The sequence below is a fragment of the Lygodium microphyllum genome, chromosome 20 (assembly GCF_053477565.2).
Source record: "Lygodium microphyllum isolate KBCC chromosome 20, Lygodium_microphyllum_v1.1.10, whole genome shotgun sequence".
Taxonomy (NCBI): Eukaryota; Viridiplantae; Streptophyta; class Polypodiopsida; order Schizaeales; family Lygodiaceae; genus Lygodium; species Lygodium microphyllum.
The window spans coordinates 14,916,162-14,941,304 of record NC_141154.1 but is presented as its reverse complement, the minus strand read 5'-3'; the positions used below and the strand labels follow the sequence as shown (position 1 = coordinate 14,941,304).

Genomic DNA, 25,143 nt, shown 5'->3' with positions numbered 1-25,143 from the left:
GGAGTAGTGCATGATATCTTCGTACAGTGGTAGGTATGGTGACTCGCCCTTCGGTGGTGCGTATGGGGAGTGTGCTGGTGGGAAATAGCACACCGCCATGTATATGTCTCGGGGGCGATCTGTGTGTATCCGGAGAGAGAGAGAGAGAGAGAGAGAGAGAGAGAGAGAGAGAGAGAGAGAGAGAGAGAGAGAGAGAGAGAGAGAGTTAGTTATATTAACGTCTTCTAAAGACCAAAACTGACCTATGAGACAAACTGTGATACAACTGATGAGGTCCAGCTATCCAAAAATAAAAGTGCTGAATGAAAAGCTAAAAACTGGAAACTGAAAATACGGTGCTGTGAGTGTGATAAGTGTCGTGTATGTGTATGTGCGTATGTAGCTCCGGTACTCCAGATAATGGCTACAAAAGGGGAACAAATGTCGGCTGTGATAGGGGAACAACTGTCGGCTATGATAAAGTGGTGCGATGTGTATATCTAACAGATGCAGGGAGATATACTATCCTGGGATGTAGTAGCAGTCGTCGAAGTCGCTAATAGCAGGTGATCCCTCTTGGATGCAGGATGTGGTACATCGGCGGTGGAGAAAGAGCAAACTGGAGATCTGAGATCGAATGTGTCGATTGTGGCGTCGGGTACGCTGGTCCTCAGCCTGCTGTAGTGTGAGCCCGGAGGTTTGGCTGGAGGCTAGTACAGTAGCTCTCACTCTGTCTGTCTGAAAGAACTGTGTAATAGTCGTCTGGGTGGGCCCCTCTCTGACTGGGACCCGCTGTGTGCTCTGCTCTCTGATGTGCCATGCCTCTCCCAGAAAACGGCCAAATGATCTCTGATCCATATCAGTCATACATCCCTGAAGTGAGCTGCTCAATGTGTATCTAGATCTCAACTCTGAGTATGCCGGGCATCTGAGAACAAAATGCTCCTCACTCTCCACCTCTGATCTGCAAAGGGGGCATATCCTCTCCTCCCGTGGGATGCCACTGGCTCTGCCACTCTCAATCATAAGCTGATGTGATGATACCTTGAGCTGTCCAATAAGAACTCTCAATCGATGTGGCATATAGATTTGCATATATCTCGGAATCTCTATGAATCCCTGCTCTGATATGCTCAAGAACTGTGTATAATAATGTGCCATCTTCGATGGCAGATATATATATATATATATACATATATATATATATATATACATATACATATATATATATATATACATATACATATATATATATATATACATATATATGTATATATATACATATATATATATGTATATATATATATATATATATATATATATATATATATAGAGAGAGAGAGAGAGAGAGAGAGAGAGAGAGAGAGAGAGAGAGAGAGAGTACGGTCGACGCCTGGAGCTTGCCCACCTGTTCCGCCCCTATTCGCCTGTAGAGACCTGCCCGACGTTGATCGGCCCGTCTGGGAGACCCCGCGCGCACGATTGTGCCATTTTCCTGTCCGGTGGTCCCTGCGTCTGCACGACGGCCTGTCCCGCGATTCCCTGTGTTGGTGCGCCCGCCTGGTCCCTCGCTTGACCCGCCCTGCTGAACCTGTGACGTCGCGGCTGACCTGCCCTGCGGACCTGTGACGTCGGCTGACCTGTGACGTCGGCTGACCTGTGATCTGCCTGACCTGCCCCGCGGACCTGCGACATTGCCCTTGGCGGTGCGCCCTGACAGAAAGAGAGGACAGCAGTATGGCTGGCCTGGATATGGATTTTATTGACTGGACGGTGGCAGCCCTTGGTCCTGACTCTGATACAGAGGAGCTGGAGGATATGGTGCCGTACACGGAGGAGATGCCTTCTGGTTCTGACCTGCCGCCTGCAGGTAAACGCTCCAAGCATACTTCTGGCGAGACAATGGGCCCTCAGGACCGTTCCTATGCGCAGGTTGCCTCTGATCCTGTGGATTCATAGGAGATTGACTGGGAGCATTTGCTGGAATTTGCCAATACTCTGCTTGGCGATTATGTCCAGCATAATCATGAAGCTTTTTCTGACTCAGGAAGTGATGAAGTGCTGGAAGCCACGGTGGACCCGAAATCAGTCTTGCGGTCTTTCTCGGTGTTTTATGACCGTGCAGTTATACTTTTCTTCACTGGCAGGATCCCAATGCTTTCCCATATTCGCCAGTCTGCACCATTTATTACAAGGGGAGTGTGTCGAGGAGATCTTTCTTGGACCTCACGGCTTTTATGAGGTGCTGTTGAAATCAGAGACACATCGGGCTGAGCTCCTGTCCAAGTTGCCATTATTCTTTGATCGCCGCTTGGTCCATGCTGTGCCATGGCGCCCTATGGCAGACTTTCAGCGCCTGCTTCAATGAGAATGCCCGGTGTCGGTGGAAGTGGAAAATTGTCCGGCGGTCTATTGGCCATTGTTAAAGGATGCGATGTCAGTTGTGGGAACGGTGCTGGTTCGCCCAAGCCTAAGGGCTATGAATCAAAACCGTTTATGCATGTTATGGGACACGGCCATGAAAAGGCACGCGTGGCTTCGCCTCAATTGCTCTGGCATGCATCCTTTGCACTTTCGCTTGAAATGGGGCAACTTTGCAGGACACTGCTTTTCATGTGGTAAATTGGGGCATTTTATGGCCGAATGCCCAGAGAGACAACCGTCTTCAGATGATGCACATGTTGTGCTGCCTAAGGATGACACGGTGCTTGATGCCCCGGCACAGGAGGCCTCCCAGTCACCTAATGTTGTGGATAAAGGTAAACAACAGGTCGTGGGTTTGGATTCCCGTAGCAATGATTGGCTCGAGGCATGTCCAAAAAAGGTAAAAAGTTGGATGCAGGCCTGGCGGATTCTGGGCCTAATGCTTCACAGGATTCCGTGCGCACGTATATGGGCAGGAAAGAAATGTTCTCTTCATAGCATGCTGCGCGTACTATGGCTCCTTCAGCCCCCCATAATCAGTCTACACGGAAAGTCTATACAGATGGTCCAAAGGGCCCACCTGCTAAGTTGGCGTTTGATACTAGAGGTAATGTGATTACACCCTGGGATTGTCGTTATCCCGGTTCCACTCCCAAGGCAGTGGATATTCCCTCTACCTCTAAAGCGGGCCGCTAGAATTCTTTTGCAGTGTTAGCTGATTTTCTGGATGAGGGTGTCCTGGACGCTCTCTCGGAAAAGGTGAAATCGAGGCAACATGTGCCTCGTTCCTGACTCTCTTTTTTTGAAGATATATGAAGATTGCCACGTGGAATGTGCGAGGCATTTGCTCTCGTCATAAGCAACATGCCATGTGGACTGTCTTGCATGAGAACCAGTGGGATGTCTTGTGTGCGGTTGAGCACAAGAGTCACAGTGAAGCAGGAAAAGTTGTGGATTGCCATGGCTTCCGCCTGTTTTATGCAGGGACACATGCTACGCACTATTCGGGCGTGCTTATGATTGTCCATGAGGAATACCAGCTTGTTCTTATTAAAAATGATGTGCATGGCCGTTTTCTGGTAATCGAAGTCTTATTTGAAGGAGAGATTTTATGGTTGCTGGGCCTCTATGCCCCGAATGACCCCGCATCCCGACGGGATCTTTGGACGACTTTGCAGAGCTCCATGTCACTTGGCAAAAGGGGTTTTTTGATGGGGGATTTCAATATGTGTGTTGACTCTTCTTAGTCCACTTCAGGGCATTCGGTAATGGATGCTCCGGAAAGCCGTGTGTGGAATGCCTTTGCTCTTCACGTACTTAAGCAAGATCTTTGGTCTTGGCTCCACCCTTCTTCTTTAGGGTTTACTTTTCATTCCGCACAATATGCAACTACTTGGTCGCGGTTGGACCGAATGTATATCATGCAGGGGGATGATTTTCTTCCCGAGATGCTGGAAATGAAAGTCTTGCAGAAATATGCATTGTCGGACCATTTCCTCCTCCAGCTTGAGATGCTTGCACAACCTATTGCACCTTTTATGCAGTTGCTGGATAGACTCCCTTTACGTTTCAACTCGTCTTATTTGAAGCATCCAATCTTTCAGGGCTATATGCAACAATTGATTGAGAGGTTCTTATTGGACTTCACCTCAGAGGGCTTGGCTTCCTTTTCACGGCTGCTCTCTAATGTGAAACGGGTTGCTCGGGAGTATGGGATCCATCATGCCTCTATTTGTCGACGGCATCGGCATGCAGCGGAAGACTTACTGGCTTTGGTCCGTTCGCTGCTGGTGGACACCCCAGATGATGAATTTCTGCTGTCACTGGCGATGCGTTTGGCTTAACTTATTCAAGTATTTTAGTTGAAATCTTATCAGCACGCCAAGCTGCACAACTTGACTGACACATTGCAAGATAGTGCCTGTCAGACTCATAAGTTCTTTCGCGCCTTGCATGCTTCTCCTGCTCGAGAAATTATGACTAGACTCTAGGATTCAGAAGGTCGTATGGTCACTGATCCGCAGACCATTGTCAATATGTGCAAAACTTATTTTATGGATCTTCTTGGTTCTTCTCCGTCGCCCTCTAGCCAGGTTATGCATGCACGCTCCATCTTCTATGATCTGGTCCGCCAGCAGGTTCCACCTGATATGCAAGCTACTTTGGAGGCAGATATTTGCGAGGAGGAGGTTATGGATGTTTTGTTACATCTGCCTAAGGATAAAAGTCCTGGTTGGGATGGTCTCACCAATGAATTCTTTGAGAACTCGGCCACCCAGCTGGTGAAGCCATTGGCAGCTATGTTTCAGCAGGTTTGGGAAACAGGGGTCATGCCTTCCTCATGGAAAGAAGGCCTTATCAAACTGCTTCCAAAAGTCCCTTCGCCGTCAATGCTGCAACATTGGAGACCAATTTCTTTGATGGGTTCGATGTATAAAATCTTCTCCAAAGTGCTGGCGAATCGGCTTCACAAGCACCTTCCAGCTATTGTGCATCCTCTCCAATATGGTTTCATTAAGGGCCGCAACATTCTGCATAATATCTTAAATGTGCAAATGGCTATTGACTATGTGAGGCACTCCAGTCAGGAAGTGGTATTGATTCAATTGGATTTGGAAAAAGCTTTTGACTATTTAGACTGGTCTTTCATTGCAGAACTCATGTCTGCTATGGGTTTTGGTACTCGGATGTCCCGATTGATCTACACCATTAGTGCTGTGGCTTCTTCACGAGTTATGCTCAATAGTGGGGTTACAGAGCCGTTTGTCCTTGCACGCTTCTCTTCTTTGCCCTGGCGACTCACTTGGTTCTTTCAATGTTATCTTCAATGGCAGCTTCTGCTCAGCTGGCCGGATTGTCTCTTTCTTTGGGACAGCACTTCATTAGCCAATCTCTGGCTGATGATAGCTTTATGATTTTGCGGGCGGACAAGAACAACATTCGCAAGGCATTAGATGTTTGGACGCTCTTTGGTCATGCTTTTGGTCTTCGCATCAATGCCTTTAAATCAGCCATACTCAGTTGCACGGAGCCTGATTTACAGTCATTAGGCTGGCAGGGCCAAGTTGTTTCCCGTGGCTCCATTGTTAGGCATCTTGGATACCCATTGGGGGTGGATGTTCGGCCAAAGGAACTATTGGAGTGGATTTCACAAAAACTGGCAGCGAAGTTTATGTATTGGAAGTCACAAGCGTGGCCATTCCATGTCCGTCTCAAAGTGGCTCAGACAATGATGCTGCCAATGCTGACATATTTCTTGCCATTGCTGCCGTGGACTCCTACTACTTTGAAGGCTCTCACTCGCCCCATTCGTTTCATGTTATGGAAGAAGGATTCATCGCAAGCAGGTATTTCATGGATTTCATGGTCACACATGTACCCTTAAATGCATGGTTGGTGGAGCTATTTTGGATGCTCAAACTCATATGTTGGCTCTTCGTTGGTCTCTTTTTCACGCCATGTGTGTGGATCATCACCCGTGGACCATTATAGCCCGTTATTTTCTTGAGGACACCGGGCTACGCCATGGTAATACGCGACTTCGAGGCTCCTGGTGGCATGTCCTTAATGTAGACTCTCGATTTTCCAGTACCTCTTTCTCTCTGTTACTGCATTTGGTTGGCTCCTGGAAAGTGGTGCTCCAAAAGGCGCGTTGGGATCCAGTGGGGGACCGCTTGCATACTAACTCCTTTCAACTGGAATTGTTGGCAGTCTCGAGATTACTTTCATGGGAGGACAAATATGAGCTCAGACCAAGATTTAACCGCATGGCCCGTTTGGGTGTGACTTCAGTTGCGGATGCTACCCTTGCCACTCGCAATGTCCTCGGATCGTTTCGTACTGCCAAGAGACTTTTCAGGATCCCGCACGGATACAGTGATTTATGGGAACAACTTTTGTCGGTGCTTCGGAGTAGGCAATCCTTTCCTGCCCTAGCTGTGGATCGTCCTTGGCAGGACTGGGACCTTGCAGGCCGGTTGAGTCTGGAAAAGGCCTCTGCTAATCAGGTGTATCATCTTCTCATTAAAGATCATCAATGGCTGGGTATGAAAGCTAATACTGTATGGGGATTGCGGAAATCTCAGTCATGGTGGAAGGCAACTATGATGGAGGGCTGGTTGAATAAGACACCTTTCAAATGCAAGGTCTTTCTTTGGCGGGTGATGATTGGTGGTCTTCCTCTAGCCGCGGCCCTTTCCAAGCGTAGAATCTCGAATGATAATTGTTTCTTCTGTACCACTACTGTGGAATCGGCCCGACATCGATTTCTTTCTTGCCCGCTCGCTAAGAATATCTGGTCACTCTTGTCACAAGTTTGGCGCGCAGTGGTGGGGTCCTCACTAACTCCTTTCGATTGGGTTTTTGTGCGCCCAACCTACCCCACACCGCCACAGTTGCATATGAAGATCTTATTCCACTTTCTCAGATACTGAGGATGCTGGCACATTTGGACCATGTGGAATGCCTTTCTCTTTGATTTGGCCTCTAATGTATCCAGGCACATTGCCCGGCTTAAAGGTCTCTTGCATTGGCAGATAGATCTCATTCAGCACTCGGACTTGCTCCCTTGGGAGGACTTGCTTCCCTGGCACATGGCAATTTCCTCTGGGTCTTTGCCATGATTTGTGTAACTTTTTCGTGGCTTAGTCCTGGGATTTTACACACGTTGGCCTAGGGCCCTCGTGTATTTTGTAATCATGTAATCATGTAAACTTGTACCTTTTTTTCGTAATTAATACAATTACCTTTTACGGAGAGAGAGAGAGAGAGAGAGAGAGAGAGAGAGAGAGAGAGAGAGAGAGGAGAATCAGATCTGATCGCGCGATGGCGGACCTGGCGCTCCCGTGACCTAGTGACAGGATTCTGGCCCCTGCGTTGCCGTTGACCCCTGCCGTCGAACCCTGCCGTCGCGGAACCACCGCCCCGTTGACTCCTGGACCTGCGCCCCCCTCTCCGCTAACGCCTGGACCTACGCCCGTCGCCTGTTTGCTGCACCCCGCCCGCCTCATCGTCGGTCCGTTGCGTGCTGTCGACGGCTGGCTCTGGGCCCGACTGAGTCCGCCAGGCAGTCCTGTCATCCCTGGTCACCTGCTGCACACGAGGTCGTCTCGACAGGCTGCGCCACCTATCCCGATAACCAGTACGCCCTCGTTTTTGTCTCGTCTGCCCTCCGTACTTGGTCTGCTGCCGGTGTCGCTGTTTGGTCCATGTGCCATGGCGCCCTATGGCAGACTTTCAGCGCCTGCTTCAATGTGAATGCCCAGTGTGGGTTGAGGTGGAAAATTGCCCGGCTGTCTATTGGCCATTGTTAAAGGATGCCATGGCCGTTGTGGAAACGGTGTTGGTTCCCCCAAGCCTAAGAACAATGAATCGAAACCATTTGTGTATGTTATGGGACACTGCCAGGAAAAGGCCTGCGTGGCTGCGCCTTAATTGTTCTGGCATGCATCCTTTGCACTTTCGCTTGAAATGGGGCAACTTTACAGAACACTGCTTTTCGTGTGGAAAATTGGGGCATTTTATGGCCGAATGCCCAGAGGCAACCGTCTTCAGATGATGCGCATGTTGTGCTGCTTATGGATGACATGGTGCTTGATGCTCCGCCATAGGAGGAAACCCAGCCACCTAATGTTTTGGATAAAGGTAAACAACAGGTTTTGGGTTTGGATTCCTGTAGCAATGACTGGCTAGAGGCACGTCACAAAAAAGGTAAAAAGTTGGATGCTGGTCTGGTGGATTCTGGGCCTAATGTGTCACAGGATTTCATGCGGACGTATATGTGCAGGAAAGAAATGTTCTCTTTACAGTATGCTGCGCGTACTATGGTTCCTTCTGCTCCCCGTAATCAGTCTACGAGGAAAGTATATACAGATGGTTCAAAGGGCCCACCTGCTAAGTTGGCGTTTGATACTAGAGGTAATGTGATTACACCCTGGAATCGTCGTTATCCCCGTTCCATCCCCAAGACAGTGGATATCCCATCTACCTCTAAAGCTGGCCGTCAGAATTCTTTTGCAGTGTTAGCTGATTTTCTGGATGAAGGTGTCCTTGACATTCTAGCAAAAAAGGTTAAATCGAGGCAAGCGGTGCCTCGTTCCTGATTTTCTTTTTGCAGATATATGAAGATAGCCGCGTGGAATGTGTGAGGCATTTGTTCTTGCCATAAGCAACATGCCATGTGGACTGACTTGCATGAGAATCAGTGGGATGTCTTGTGTGCGGTTGAGCACAAGAGTCACGGTGAAGTGGGAAAAGTTGTGGATTGCTATGGGTTTCGCTTGTTTTATGCAGGGACACATGCTATGCATTACTCTCGTGTGCTTATGATTGTCCATGAGAAATATCAGCCTGTTCTTATTAAAAATGATGTACAGGGCCGCTTTGTGGTAATTGAAATTTTATTTGAAGGAGAGATCTTATGGTTGCTGGGCCTCTATGCTCCGAATGACCCTTTATCCCGACGGGATCTTTGGAAGACTTTGCAGAGCTCCATGTCACTTGGCAGAAGGGGTTTTTCGATGGGGGATTTCAATATCTGTGTTGACTCTTCACAGTCCACTTCGGGACATTCGGTGATATGGATGCTTTGGAAAGTCGGATGTGGAATGCCTTTGCTCTTGCGGTACTTAGGCAATATCTATGGTCTTGGTCACACCCTTCTTCACAGGGTTTACTTTCCATTCCGCACAGTATGCAACTACATGGTCGCAGTTACCGAATGTACATCATGCAGTAGGATGATTTTCTTCTTGAGATGCTGGAAATGAAAGTCTTGCAGCAATATGCCTTGTCGGACCATTTCCCTCTCGAGCTTGAGATACTTGCACAACCCATTGCACCTTTTATGCAGTTGCTGGATAGACTCCCTTTACGTTTCAACTCGTCTTATTTGAAGCATTCAATCTTTCAGGGCTATATGCAGCAATTGATTGAGAGATTTTTATTGGACTTCGCCTCTGAGGGCATGGCTTCCTTTGAATGACTACTCTCTAATGTGTAGTGGGTTGCTCGGCAGTATGGGATCCATCATGCCTCTCTTTGTCGGCGGCGTCGACATGCAGTGGAGGACTTACTGGCTTTGGTTACTGGCTTTGGTTCGTTCGCTACTGGTGGACACCCGAGATGATGAATTTCTGCTGGCACTAGCGATGCGTTTGGCTGATCTTATTAAAGAATTTCAGTTGAAATCTTATCAGCAAGCCAAACTGCACAATTTGATGGACAATTTGCAAGATAGTGCTTGTCAGACTCATAAGTTCTTTCGCACGTTGCATGTTTCTCCTGCTCGAGAAAATATGACTAGACTCTAGGATTCAGAAGGTCGAATGGTCATTGATCCGTAGACCATTGCCAATATGTGCAGGAATTATTTTCTAGATCTTCTTGGTTCTTCTCCGTCGCCTTCTGACCAGGTTACGCATGCACGCTCAGTCTTCTATGATCTGGTCCGCCATCAGGTTCCACTTGATAGGCAAACTACTTTGGAGGCAGATATTTGTGAGGAGGAGGTTATGGATGTTTTGTTACACCTGCCTAAGGATAAAAGTCCCGGTTGGGATGGTCTCACCGATGAATTCTTTGAGGCTCTGCTACCCAATTGGTGAAGCCATTGGCGGCTATGTTTCAGCAGGTTTGGGAAACGGGGTTCATGCCTTCCTCATGGAAAGAAGGCATTATCAAACTGCTTTCAAAGGTTCCTTCGCCATCAATGTTGCAACATTGGAGACCAATTTCTTTGATGGGTTCGATATATAAAATCTTTTCCAAAGTGCTGGCGAATCGGCTCCACAAGCACCTTCCAGCTATTGTGCATCCTCTTCAATATGGTTTCATTAAGAGCCGCAACATTTTGCATAATATCTTAAATGTGCAAATGGCTATTGACTATGCAAGGCACTCTAGTCAGGAAGTGGTATTGATTCAATTGGATCTGGAAAAGGCTTTTGACTATTTAGACTGGTCTTTCATTGCAGAACTTATGTCTACTATGGGTTTTGGTACTCGGATGCCCCGATTGATCTACACCATTAGTGCTGCGGCTTCATCGCGAGTTATGCTCAATGGTGGTGTTACAGAGCCATTTGTCCTTGCACGCTCGGTGAGACAGGGTTGCCCTTTGAGTTCTCTCTTCTTTGCCTTGGCGACTCATCTGGTTCTTTCAATGTTATCTTCAATGGCAGCTTCTACTCAGCTGGCCGGATTGTCTCTTCCTTTGGGACAACACTTCATTAGCCAATCTTTGGCTGATGATAGCTTTATGATTTTGCGTGCGGACAAGCACAACATTCACAAGGCATTAGATGTTTGGACACGCTTTGTTTATGCTTCTGGTCTTTGTATCAATGCTTTCAAATCAGCCATTCTCAGTTGCATGGAGTCTGATCTATATTCATTGGGCTGGCAGGGTCAGGTTGTTCCCTGTGGTTCCATTGTCAGGCATCTTGGGTACCCTTTGGGTGTTGATGTTCGGCCAAAGCAACTACTAGAGTGGATTTCACAGAAATTGGCAGCTAAGTTTATGTATTGGAAGTCGCAAGCGTGGCCCTTCCATGTTCGCCTCAAAGTGGCTCAGACAATTATGCTGCTAATGCTCACATATTTCTTGCCATTGCTGTCGTGGACGTCTACTACTTTGAAGGCTCTCACTCGCCCCTTTCGTTTCATGTTATGGAAGAAGGATTCATTGCATGCAGGTATTTCGTGGATTTCGTGGTCACATACATATACCCCCAAACACTTTGGTGGTGGAGCTATTTTGGATGCAAAAACTCATATGCTGGCACTTCGTTGGTCTCTTTTTCGTGCCATGTGTGTGGATCATCACCCGTGGGCCGTTATAGCCCGTTATTTTCTTGAGGACAGCGGGCTTCGGCACGGTAATACACAACTTTGGAGTTCCTGGTGGCATGTCCTTAATGCAGACTCTCGGTTTTCCAGTCCGTCCTCATCTGTGTTACTTCATTTGGTCGGCTCTTGGAAAGTGGTGCTCCAAAAGGCGCGTTGGCATCCAGCGGAGGACCGCTTGCATACTAACTCTTTTCAACTGGAATTGTTGGCAGTCTCCAGATTACTTTCATGGGAAGACAAACATGAGCTCAGACCAAAATTTAACCGCATGGCTCGTTTGGGTGTGACTTCAGTTGCGGATGCCACCCTTGCGAGTCGTAATGTCTTCATATCGTTTCGTACTGCCAGGAGACTTTTCAGAATCCCGCGTGGATACCGTGATTTATGGGAACAGCTTTTGTTAGTGCTTCAGAGTAGGCAACCCTTTCCTGCCCTTGCTATGGATCATCCTTGGCAGGACTGGGACCTTGCAGGTCGGTTGAGTTTGGAAAAGGCTTCAGCTAATCAGGTGTACCATCTTCTGCTTAAAGATCATCAATGGCTGGTTGTTAAAGCTAATACTGTCTAGGGATTGCGGAAATCTCAATCATGGTGGAAGGCAACTGTGATGGAGGGCTGGTTGAATAAGACACCTTTCAAATGCAAGGTCTTGCTTTGGAGGGTGATGATTGGTGGTCTTCCTCTTGCCTCGGCCCTTTCCAAGCGTCGAATCTCGAACGGCAATTGTTTCTTCTGCACCACTACTGTGGAATCGGCCCGTCATCGATTTATTTCTTGCCCGCTTGCTAAGAATATCTGGTCGCTCTTGTCACAGGTTTGGCGAGCTATGGTGGGATTCTCACTAACCCCTTTCGATTGGGTTTTTGTGCGCCCAAAATACCCCACACCGCCACAGTTGCATATGAAGATCTTATTCCACTTTTTTAGATACTGGGGATGCTGGCACAATTGGACCACTCGGAATGCCTTTCTTTTTGATTCGGCCTTTAATGTATTGGGACACATTGCCAGGCTTAAAGGTCTCTTGCATTGGCAGATAGATCTCATTCGGTACTCGGACTTGCTCCCTCGGGAGGACTTACTTCCTTGGCATATGGCAATTTCCTCTGTGTCTTTGCCATGACTTGTGTAACTCTTTCGTGGCTCCATACTAGGATTTTACACACGTTGGCTTAGAGCCCTCGTGTATCTTGTAATCATGTAAACTTGTACATTTTTTTCGTAATTAATACAATTACCTTTTGAGAGAGAGAGAGAGAGAGAGAGAGAGAGAGAGAGAGAGGGGGGGAGGAGAGAAAGAAAGAAAGTTATATTAATGTCTACAACAGGCCAAGTTGGCCTATGAGACCAAAATGTTGCATACAAATGTTTGGGAGATTTCAAAAGTCCCAGTGAAGCTAACATTTATGCTATGTTGAACTAAATTGAGTAGGTACAAAAATGATATTTGGACTAGATACAATCTAGAGGTACTCCCAGTGCGGTGTGGAACTGCTCCTGGGGTGTTCATCCTAAGACGTCCCGCATGGGTCGGTCCAGTATGGAGAGGCTAAAGTGGCGGGGCAGGGCCCTCCGATGGCGGCATTGTATCCCTTGTATCTTCGACTAGTGTCTTCTGCGGGGACGGGGGCCAGCGGGGCATGATCGCCGGGCTTTACCTCTCGCTGTGGCTATTTCTAAGGTGGTCCTCGGGGGCCGGGAGGCCGGTTGGGCTGGTGGGGCCTCGGTGGTGAGGAGGGTAGCTGGTATTTGGTAGAAGTCGTTGAGTGTGCGTTGGTTGGTGGCTCCTTGTCTTTGCTCCGTGGTTTGTAGGAGGTGGTCTCTGTGGCGTCGTATTTCCAGTAGAAAGAGCCCCAGGCATCTTTGGTCTTTGAATTCCATCACCTTGGAGAGTGGTCCGAATCCTTCGCTGAATAGGCAGTGGAAGCGTCCCCGGATTTCGTAGTACACTGGGCATCTACAGCTATAGTGTTCCTTTGTCTGTGGCTCGAGATGGCAGAGCTGACAGATTCCGTCTTCTGGGGGGAGGGGGTTGGCCCCGTATCTACCCGTTTCGACCCGTAGTTGGTGTGAGGACGTGCGGATCTGTCCGATGGCACTTCTGACCCCGTGAGACAGGTGTGTGTCCATGTAGCTTGGGCGGGTGATGAAGCCGTCCGGGGAGATATGCAGGAAGTGTTCTCGGTAGAAAGCCTTCTTGGTTCCTAGTTCCAACGTGGGGGTCACCCATGTCCTAGCGGTGTCTGTCTGGATGATATCCATTTTGGTGATGCGATTTACCTCCTCTCGGCTGAGCTCCAGGTGTGGGCAGTCTAGGCTGTATTGTAGTGGGGGGAGGTGGTCCATGTGCAGGCCATGGAGCCGTAGCCAGGTCTCTGTTCGGGCATACCAGCACTCAGTGTCCCCTTGTGTTGCTAGCTGTTTGGATGACTTCAGGGCGAGTCTGGGGTATCGGTGCCGGGGCAGGTCCCATATTCGGCGCAAGAAGGTCACGGTCTGGAAGAGGGCCTCAGCCACGAGGGGCGATGCCCCCAGCTCTGCGCGGATGATCTCATGTGATACGGAGGGGTTGCTTCGGATCATTCGTGAGATCATAAGTATGAGGGGTCTCTCCATCTGGTCCCATCCCTCATAGGTGGCCTCCTCCTTAGGCAATGGCTGATCCTGTGGGGCCCTCCGCGTGTGGTAGAGATTGGACCCCCATATGGGAGCCCCGTACAGGAGGGCTGGTGTGACCAAGGTGTCAAAAAGCCAGAGCTTTGTTCGGGGTTCTTGGAACTGTATGCGGGCACATTGGTTCTCCATTGACCCGAGGGCTGCATAGCCTCGGGTTAGTCTTATCTTCCGTGGCTTTTCTCAGGGTAAATCTCGGTCCAGAGAATGTAATCCCCAGATAGACGTATCTTTGGACCACGTCCACGGTTTCTCCACCGTATGTGAAGGGGGTACTGACCGTCGGAGCCATTGGGTTGACGTGTTGAACACCATGACCTTGGTTTTCCCCAGGTTCACAGTTAGGTCTTTGTCTTGGCAGAAGGCGTGTAGTGCGTCCAGTTGGCGCTGCAGCCCTTCGGGTGTGCTGGAGATGAGGACTATGTCGCCTGCATATAGTAAGATAGGTATCAGTGTCCCTCCCAGGCTCGATCGCTCCTCGCCCAATCTATCTATGTACTCTGAGATCTCATCAATGTAGAGGCCAAATAGGGTGGGCGAGAGTGGGCATCCCTGCTTGACTCTGATGGTGCTGGTGATCTCATTTGACAGCTCTCCCGGTGCCCGAACTCGGCCCGTTACCGATTCATATAGTGCCAGTATCCCCCATCGTATTTCGGTTGGTACCTCCAGTTCCTGTAGTCTCTGCGTGAGCCTCGCTCGTGGGATTGTGTCAAAGGCCTTGCGGAAGTCCACGAAGCAGGAGAGAGAGAGAGAGAGAGAGAGAGAGAGAGAGAGAGAGAGAGAGAGAGAGAGAGAGAGAGAGAGAGAGAGAGAGAGAGAGAGAGAGAGTGGGGGGGGGGGGAGAGAGAGAAAATGAAAATGATATATTAACGTCTACAAAAGGCCAAAATGACCTAGGAGACCATGAGTTACATCTTTTTGCTTTTCTTTTTCTTCTCTACTAGCTTCTCTATTTGTTGGTGTGCTTAGTGTTAGTGGTGGATGCGATGGAGTGATTGATGGAGCTTGATGGAGTTAAGAGTGAACGTGGCAGATAACACACACACACACAGAGTAGAGAGAGCAGTAGAAATGAGAGTGAGTGCGACACCTTTCTTGTTTGGTACAAAGACTAGTGTACCTCTTTAGGTTTTAGATAGATATATATGAAAGTAGAAATGTGCTAAGGGTGTGTTCACACCCGTGCACATATAAAAGGCACAATGGCCCTTTATTCTAAATAACCTCCCACCTAAAGGCAATGTGCCTTAAGAGGACAAAAGAATCAACTAAGTCTAGGTATATACAAAGCTGGAATACATATACCTATCCAACTCCCATCATCTGTCGGCAATGAGCAAACCACTTTGTTGGAAGACCCTTCGTGAGAAGATCTGCAAGATTATCATCTGTATGCACTTTGACAAGTTCAATGCTCTTGGTGTCAAGTACATCTCTCATGAATTGATACTTTACCTGTATGTGCTTCATCTTTGCATGAAAGACGAGATTCTGTGCTAGTATGATAACATCTTGACTATCACAATGGAGAACAAGTAACACTATAATGCCAAGTTCTCCCACCAGACATGAAAGCCATAAAGCCTCCTTGCATGCCTCAATGGCAGCCACATACTCTACCTCTGTAGTAGACAATGCAACACACTTTTGTAGCCTGGAGGTCCAAGAGACTGCTCCTCCTCTGAAGGTAAACACATACCCAGAAGTGGACTTTTTGCAGTCCGCATGACCAGCATTGTTTGCATCTGTAAAGCCAACGACAAATGTTTTGCTTTCCAAAGCAGATGCACAACTCCTTTGTGTCTTTGAGATATCTCATAATACCTTTCACTGCATCCCAATGCTTTTTGCCAAGGTTTGCCATGTATCTGCTAACCACTCCCACTACAAAGGCAATATCAGGACGTGTAACAACCATAGCATACATCAAACTGCCAACAACTGAAGCATTTGGTATCTTGGCCATTTCAGCCTTCTCATCATTCGATGTAGGGCTGTCCTCTGCACTGAGTTTCACATATGGAGGCAATGAAATCCCAATTGTTTCCTCCCCTCCATATTGAAACCCTGCAAAACCTTGGAGATATACTCTTGTTGAGATAGATGGAGTAATCCTTTTGACCTATCTCTGAGTATTTACATGATAAGAATGTGATTTGCATCACCAAGGTCCTTCATGTCAAAGCTGCCATGAAGACTTTGCTTTAGTGAGTCCAAGGCATGAGTATCCCTGCCAGCAATCACCAGGTCATCTACATACAGAACCAAGATAATCAGGCTACCATTTGTTGTCTTCTTGGTGTATGAGTAGTGATCCACTTGACTTCTATGAAAACTTTGAGACTGCATAAATGTATCAAACTTATGATACCATTCTCTTGGTGCTTTTTTCAGGCCATACAAACTCCTTTTGAGTTTACATACCATCTTCTCTTTCCCTTTTGCCACAAACCCTTCGAGCTGCTGCATATATATGTCTTCATGCAGATCACCATATAAGAATGCAATCTTTACATCCATCTGTATGAGCTGCATATCTTCACTTGCAACCAAGCCCAAAATGGTTCTCAATGTAGTTATCTTGACTATAGGGGAGAAGATCTTATCAAAGTCAACTCCATGTTCTTGCTTGTACCCCTTCGCAACCAAACTTGCTTTGTACTTTTGTGAGGAACTAGAAGTGACCTTCATCTTGTAAATCCATTTGCATGGAAGGGTTTTTTGCCCTTTAGGCAACTGCACCAAGTTCCAAGTGCCATTTTTCTCAAGAGATTTCATTTCTGACAACATGACTTTATATCATTTCTTGCTGTCCTGTCTGTCCATTGCAACAAGATAGTTCACCACAGTTTGTCAACATGGCATAATCAGCCACATTGTTTGCACCAGGAACGAATCTATCAGATTGTCTAGTAGCCCTAGACAATCTCCTAACCCAATGATCATTGTTTGCTGGCTTTTCTTGCAAATTTCCATTTTCAGCTTGTTGTCCTGGCATTTCGGCCTGCAAAACAACATTAATAGCTTGCTGTCCTGCATGTTCCTGCACATCCAGTGGCTCATCATTATGGGCAATGGTTGGCTGATCATTTCCAGAATCATTTTTTGCATTTGCAGGTTCATTTACAACAGATATTTGCTACTGTACAACGGGCACATTTTGCTGTCCAAAAGGTATTTCTTCTCGGAATACAACCCTATAGACGTCCTTTGTTTTTTCGGGCTGTTTATGCATGCGATCTTCCCGGAAGATAACATCATTGCTGTGTACTACTTTTCTTTTCTCAGGATCCCATAATCTATACCCCATTTCACCTTCATCACCATATCTTAGGAAAATACATTTACAAGACTTTGGCTCAAGTTTGTTGCGTTTTTCCTTTCGTATGTGCACAAATGCTTCGCAGCCAAACACTTTCAAGTGTGCATACGAAGGTGGCTTGCCCGACCACGCTTCTTGGGGAACTCCCTCTTCCAAAGACCTGTTTGGTGACCGATTAATCAAGTGTACAGTTGTCATAATAGCCTCAGCCCAAAAACCATGAGGTAAAGCAGCATATGACAGCATTGTACGGACCTTGTTTTGAATAGTCCAATTCATACTCTCTGCAACACCATTTTGGGGCGGATTATGAGGGGCAGTGAGCTCCCTTTTTATCCCTTTGTTGTCACGAAATGCCTGAAAGGCCTTGGACACATATTCCCCACCATTGTGAGAGCAAAGACACTTAAGTGTCTTATCAGTTTGATTCTCAACCAATGCCAAGAATTTTGGAAACTTATCAAGCACTTCGTCCTTGCTACGAATAGGTTAAACCTATAGCTTCCGTGTAGCATCATCGACAAAGATGACAAAGTATTTCTTTCCCCCTAAAGATAATCCTGGCATCTGACATACATCGGAATGTACTAACTCTAGAGGAGAAGATTTCAGCGAAAGAGACTTCTTATGAGATGTCTGTGCATGTTTATCATAAACACAATGCTCAAAATTAGCATAATGAAGACAAGGCAAGTAACCCAAACAAGAAAGCACTTTCATTCCAGTTTGACTCATGTGTCCCAACTGGCCATGCCACAAAGAAACACTTGGCTGCTCGGTCATGGCAACAACATGGTCATGCACACTAGATACATGGAGAGGATACAAGGTATCACTTTTACAACCTCTGGCAATCACTCTAGATCCCTTACAGATCTTTCATTTCCCATCACCAAAGGTGGTATGAAATCCATCATCATCTAGCTGCCTTGTGCTAATCAAGCTCTTCTTGAGTTGAGATATATACTGTACATGCTGAAGTGTAAAGACAGAACCATGCTGAAACTGCAACTGCACACTGTCAATATCTACAATGTCACATGCATAGTTGTCCCCAAGATGGACAACACCATGTCAACCCCTTGTATAGTCAAAAAACCACTCATGATGAGGGGTGACATGAAAGGAAGCACCTGAATCTAGAATCCAAGTATGCATGTCATCATCCGTATCTGGAAGTAAAGCATGTGTACTAAAGTGTGAAGAGACAAAGAGTACATCATTCCCACTGTCACTGTCATGAGTGACTATATTTACCTCTTTAATTTTGATACTGTTATTCTTAGGTTGATTCTCTTTCTTCTCTTCCTTGCTATCATTTCTCTTCTTGTCATTCTTTTCTCTTTCTTCCATTTGTAGCAGTAACGTTTAAAGTGACCCTTTTTGCCACAATGATGGCATTCAACATCCTTACCACGCGATTTACTCTGTCCCTTGCTATCAGATTTGCCTTTTTACTGTGATCTGTCCCTAGTATGCAAAGCACCAGAAGACTTACTGGATGCATTGTTCTGCTGATTCATTTGTTCCATGAGTAGAGCACGCTCTACATTAGCATACAAAAGGATCGCATTAGAATTGCTCATAGCAGTCTTAACTGTATCCCAACTCTCTGGCAGATTGCAAAGTAAGAACATGGCCTTAAATTCTTCATCAATCATGAACTTCAAGGCAACCAGCTGGCTGACAATGGAGTTAAACTCACTCAAGTGAGTAGACATTGCAGTACCCTCTTTCATACACAAATCCATAAGCTTTTTCAGCCAATAAAGTTTGCTTGTGGCACTCTTTTGGGCATACAGTTCTTCCAATTGAGTCCAAATAGCATAGGCAGAATCCAAACCTTCAATGTTGAACAACAAGGCATCACAAATCGATAGCTTGATGGTTGAGCGTGCTAGCTCATTTAACTCATCCCAATCTTCCTGTTCCATGTCTGCGGGCTTTGCTCCTTTGGTCTTAATCGTCCTTGCTTGCTTCTTCTGCAATAGGATATTATAGCACTGTTTATGTCGGGCTGCAAAGTTATGTGCTCCTTCAAGCTTCTTAATGTGCATGAGATGCTTGCTCTCACTGCTGCCAGCCATGATTTTCAGCCCAAACGTGACCAAAAAATTCAGCAAATGCAGGCCCAAACTATCACACAAGTGACCAAGGTATAAACAAGTACCAACCAGCAATAAATAACCACATAAAAGCAGAAATTTCAGATCTGTAAATAAATTTGCAGAGGCACTAAACTTGGTGCTACAGCACTCCACAATTGATTACAGCTGTTCCAAGGACAAATACATCACATTACATGAGAAGTCCCAAATTTTAGCTGCAATTTCTGTTGTACATGCACCCACGGGCAAAAAGTTTGACACACAGTGTCAAAAGCCCCAAAATTTTTGTGCTCAAAGCATCAACCATACATCTGCATTGTCCTTGACATGCATAGAATAGGCCAATTTTGCCAAAATAGAGCAGTTTCAGCAAAACCCCCAAAATTTTTCGAGTGCTAAATGTTCAAATTGCATGGAATTAAACCCGCATGTACATAAAATGACCAAATGATGCATAAATTTCACTCAAACAGCAAAAACCCCAAATTGCACGGGGTGCAATGTGCATCAATGTCGAGAAATTAGGTGAATTTCAGCCCAATTCTTGCATGTACATGAAAAGCCCCAAATATCGGAGGCAAAATGTCATAAATTCCTGCAATTTCTGAGACAAATATCACTGTTGTGTCTTGCTCGCATCAAATCTGGACAAATCCCCAAATTTCTCGGGTCCGGTGTGCAAAAATTCTAGTGAAATTGAAGAAAAATTAACTAAAATGTGAAAAGCCCCAAAATTCCCAGGCAAATGTGCACCGATCTTGCAATTTTTGAGTCAGATTGTCCAGTTCTGTATTAAAGTCCCCAGATCTGGGAAAAACCCCAGATTCCTTGGGAAAAATTTGACTTTGTGCCTTTGCGTTTAAACACTCGATGACGGAGAAAAGAAAAAAGGATATTTTTGAGAAAAAAAAATTTCGTTGACCTACCCGTCGTCACCTGGCCTCACGTGGACGGCTTCTACCCATTGTTGCTTGGCGGTTGTCACCTACTAGTCGCCAGCAGCGTGTCGTCTACAACGTGTCTCCTATAGCCCGCGACCTACCGACTGTTGGCTGTGAAGCTCGCCTGTAGCTCTTGCGACACCTGCCTATTGAGCTCGCCTTGACAACCCTATTGACTTGTCGTGTGCCTGTCGCATGACCTGCGACCCTGCAACTCTTCCTTATCACCTGCGACACTTGAGGCTCTTGTTGGCCTGCACCTCTTGCTCGCCCGTCATGTGGCCTGATGCCCGTCATAGGCCTTGGGAAGCGTGCACAACCTGTGGCTCTGATACCAGTTTGATGGAGCCTCACGGAGCTGAGAATGAACATGGCGGATAACACACACACACACAAAGTAGAGAGAGTAGTAGAAAGGAGATTGAGTGCGACACCTTTCTTGTACGGTACAAAGACTAGTCTACCTCTTTAGGTTTTAGATAGATATATATGAAAATTCAAATGTGCTAAGGGTGTGTTCACACCCGTGCACATATAAAAGGCACGATGGCCCTTTATTCCCAATAGTGATGGCATTGGATTGTGTTACTTGGGTCATGGAATCATCTTTGAGCCTTCAAGCTTCTAGACTACAATGTAGGAAGGTACAATAAGTTCACTACCTCTTGAAGCTAGTCTTATGTTCTAGCTTTCTTGGGTTGGAGAGAAGGATGCATAGTTAGTTAGAGTGGAGGGTCGAGAAGACAAGGTAAGATTGTCACCAAAGCGAGTTGCAACTTTGGAAATAATAGAAGACTTTTCAATGTCTTGATTGTTGTGCATTTATCCCAATGATTGAGCTGGTGGCTCTAGAAAGGCAAATCCCTCACCCATTGTAGAAGCAATATGTGAAGAGGATCCAATGTAGTAAGTCTGAAATAGGAAGCTTCATATATAGGAAAGGGGACTCATACACTTCAGAAATATTTAAAAACAGGTTTCATACAAGTCTAATAAATAAATGATATTTAACTAATAAATTAATTATGAATATGTAAATAAAAGCATGGTAGGTCTCTAAGTTTCGTACAACTTTCATGAGAACGTAGAAAAGAACTTTGAACTTGACTTAAGAAACATTGATGTCTAAATTAGATTCCAAAAACCTCAGTTAGTAATGTGTAAGTTTTTTGAATTGTAAGCGTACCATATCCATTAATCATGATTGAGTCATGTTCAAGCCAGCTGCCTTCATCCATTAAATAAGGTAATTATTTACAAATCTTAAACGTGCATGGGCTTACATATCAGCTATAGCATGAAAGAGCTCAAAGTAAGGTTAAAAAATATTTTCTTAACGAAAGGGCCAAAAAGAGCATGTTTCGTAAGTACAAAATATTTCGAAACAGTGGTATGTCTCCTACCTGCAAGAAACATGTCTCCATGCGACACTGAGAATCTCTCCAGTATGTCCTCTCTCTGATGGTGAAGTCCTACAGATATTGATCTCCAAGCCTGGATAATGGCAGCAGCAAATCTGACCTAAAACCTCTTCCCAAGTCTTGTAGCTTGGAGCTGCCGAAATATGCCAGGCTGCCATGGTCCCCATTAGCAGGATAATATTATAAAGTGGTACATATTTGTAGAGCTTTCCGCTAGTGGGGATGGTAGGCGACAGAGAGGAGGATCGACATGGTAAATAAATGTAGACATCAAAAGATGATTATGTAATGTAGAGGCTTGTCATTTGAAACCAGAATATTTGGACATTCAAGTTAGCTGCATGATATTGAAGACTGTTTTGTACTAAACTTGTTCGTTTGTTTTGTCTTTCAACAGGTAAATCGGAAATGCCCAGACTTCAAGCACAAAACTTCTGGAGCTGCATTATGGATTATAGACCACAAGACTCCATCTTGGGTTAAGGAGTGCCTTGAACAAGGGGTCCTTGAACCTAAAAGTAAGTCACTATCAGGTCATTGAAGTACATTTTAATAAGCTGATAGAATGATTCTTATACTTCTGAATAGGAATCTTTTTCTAGATGTGATTTTGAAGATTCTATGTTAAGCTTAGCTACTTTGAATCCATTCGAAACAAATGTGTGTTCATATATTCGATGCCAAGATGGGCTTTTAGCAAGTGCCTAAATCCTCATAACTGTGAAGCTTTTCACCCTGGAAACAAGTCTTTCACCCCGAAAATGTCTCAACCTGTGCAAGGACCAAGCGAAACAGCTGACCAAAATGCTGATATGCACTGTATATATTTGTAGTGTACGCCTTAATGGCAACAAATGATCCGTTTTTTTGGGTGCATGTGTGCAAATTGAACTACACCAAGTATGTGCATCAAGCATTAGCATGTAAGGTTCTTGAGGTACATCAAGGTCTTTTTTGGCTTTTCATCCTTTTCTTGGCGATGTATTTGCAAGGGTGAGGTTGGGCTATCATCACTGATGATGGTTCACAATGTTTCAACATCAAGGCAATAGCATATCCCTCTTAATACAATAAGAAGAATCAACATGCACGCTAAATAAAGCATGTGAAAAAACACCTAAAAAAGTAAGAAGCAAATTTTGTCATTCCAAAATCATGTGTTAGCCAGGCATTTCCTTTTGGGTTAAAAGTTTCAGCCATTTCACATTTCAGGGCTATTGAAATCTTTTTCATGGTAACATTGGCCCAAATAAGTAATGTTTTGGTGCCCTATTTGGAGTCACCATTTGTTTTGATTATTCTCCAAAATTTCTCATGGATATTATGCAGACAGCTCTGATACAGGCTGGATATATATCCTTATCCTTTGTTACATGTCATGGATCTGCCAATGTTTGAAATGCACAAATTTAATGATATAGACAATAAAGCTTTTGAGCAGAACTTATTATACCCTCACTATCAAGAAGTAAGGAATCACAAGTTCTTTCAATGATCCTTGTGCCCGTGTGAAAAAATACTGACGACAAAGAGCAAAGTGAAGACAAGTATTTCTAACTATCCATCCTACATTGAGATTTTCTCTCTTTTTGGATATCATGGTGTACCTCGCATGGGTAACACAGATCCATTAAATACATACAGGCACATAATGTTAAGTGCAAACTCTTAGCACTTGCAAGGTTTAGTGTCTTATATGAATGTTCACAACCCACCATCACATGCAAATTTGCAGCTGTCATCACATGCAAGTCTGCAGCTGATTAGAGTCAGACATTATGCTTTAACTCCAATCTGTATTTTGCTATACTGGGGCATTTTCTTTGAAAACTCTGTAAAATTGTTGTAGGCCAAAAAGGGACACCAGACCTGGAGGTAGAGAAGTTGTGGCAAACTTTTTTTGCTAATCCATCCGAGTGGTGGGACATCAGAAACAAGAAGGTTATTGCTTTTGTTTTTGAAAGTCCTGAGTACATGCTTTTCTTGCCTGCCCAAATGCATTGTGGCTTGCCCCTTAAGTGTGGTTTGCTTTTGAATTTTAGTGATTTTTTCATGTGCAGAAAAGCTCGAAGCATCCTGATTTTAGACACAAATCCACAGGAGGGGGTTTGTGGATTGATAATTCAACACCTGCTTGGGTAACATCCAAGTTGCAGCACAAAAGTGATTCTCAAGGCGAAGCAGACAAAGGCGGATCAGACTTGGAGGAAGAAAGCTCAGTATTTTAGCAGAGGTTTCATAAGCTACTGTTGCTAACTTTGGAGATTTTTAGGAGAGGAAAATGTATACTTGGCCTCCTAAACGTTTGATAGTCAAGCATGCATTGTCTTGATATAGCAATCTGCTGTGTTCTTTGCTGGGAGGCATTACGTGGTATACTTGGAGCTCAATTCCATACAATTAGTGCAAAAAGGTTTTACTGAAAGAACACCAGAAAGAGGTTGTAGGATCTTCAGCAATGCAAGATTTTACATTATGAATGGAGGTTGTAGGATCTTCAGCAATCCAAAATTTTACATTATGAATGCAGTTATATCAGGAAGCAAATGACGCAAAGGATAAATTTCAGAGTGAGCTTGCCTGTGGGATGTGGATGTACTTTGTGAGATTCAAGTCCCTTGAAGCATTGCGGTACATTTCCTTGACTTGGGGCAGACTCCAGTGCTGGCTACACGTGGGAAGTTGGGAAACAAGCACAGGAAGGCTGTCCTTAGTTTTGGATATATATCCATCATGATAGGGAACGCTTAGTCTTGTAAAACATATAGATTGATATTTCTCAATATGCTTTGTGTTGTGCACTTTCAAGCTTCTCCTAATTCTAGCATTAGTATGAATACGAGCTTCAGCTTCTTGGGTGAGTCGTTAGCATCCTTTGCTTCATCTTCTCCAATTGGGGTGAGATTTGATGTGCACCTGCAGGTTGACTAATATAAACAATAGTGTGTTTGGTACTTTGTCTTGCCATGGAGGAGTTTGAAGTGTTGATTTTTGTAGACAAGGCCTTGTACAGTCTACTTTGAAATGTGAAATATAGCATGGATTCGTCGTGTAGATTTTCCCTGATAGAGGTAACTTTTCTGTATAAAGTCCCTTGGCTGGCAACAATGACATATTTTGTATGCCAGTGGTTGAGGAAAATTTGGATAGAACCACCTGTCCATTGTGGGCTAATATGATGCATCTGTATTGATTTCAAAAGGGTTATGAAACATTGTGCAAGAACTTCTTGTATGATGTGTTGTGGCAATAGAAGCTGAAAGTGCAGCATGAACATGTGATGTTGAGAATGCTACACTTCTAGTCTTTGATTGCAATTAATCCTAGAGTACTAGTACCTTTGTTAAGCACATTGTTGGGATGGCATTCATACACATGCTTATACTTGGATTGCGTTGTCTCTTACATGTATCGTGATCCCACAC

At 45.3% G+C, this 25,143-nt stretch overlaps 1 protein-coding gene across 3 annotated transcripts in view; it reads left to right on the top strand.

The window, feature by feature from the left end:
* The window catches only part of LOC148018697 (protein OSB3, chloroplastic/mitochondrial-like), a 107,183-nt gene extending 82,274 nt beyond the window's left edge, over window positions 1–24,909 (top strand). For 2 of the 3 annotated variants that reach the window (XM_087701583.1, XM_087701581.1), the window contains exons 9-11: window positions 22,116–22,236; window positions 23,568–23,659; window positions 23,779–24,909. In XM_087701583.1, coding sequence (XP_087557709.1) covers window positions 22,116–22,236; window positions 23,568–23,659; window positions 23,779–23,946 — 381 coding nt within the window. In that variant the 3' untranslated portion in view covers window positions 23,947–24,909. The remainder of the gene's footprint in view (window positions 1–22,115; window positions 22,237–23,567; window positions 23,660–23,778) is intronic. The other variant, XM_087701582.1, reaches the window with a different exon arrangement.
* Window positions 24,910–25,143: the final 234 nt, after the last annotated feature.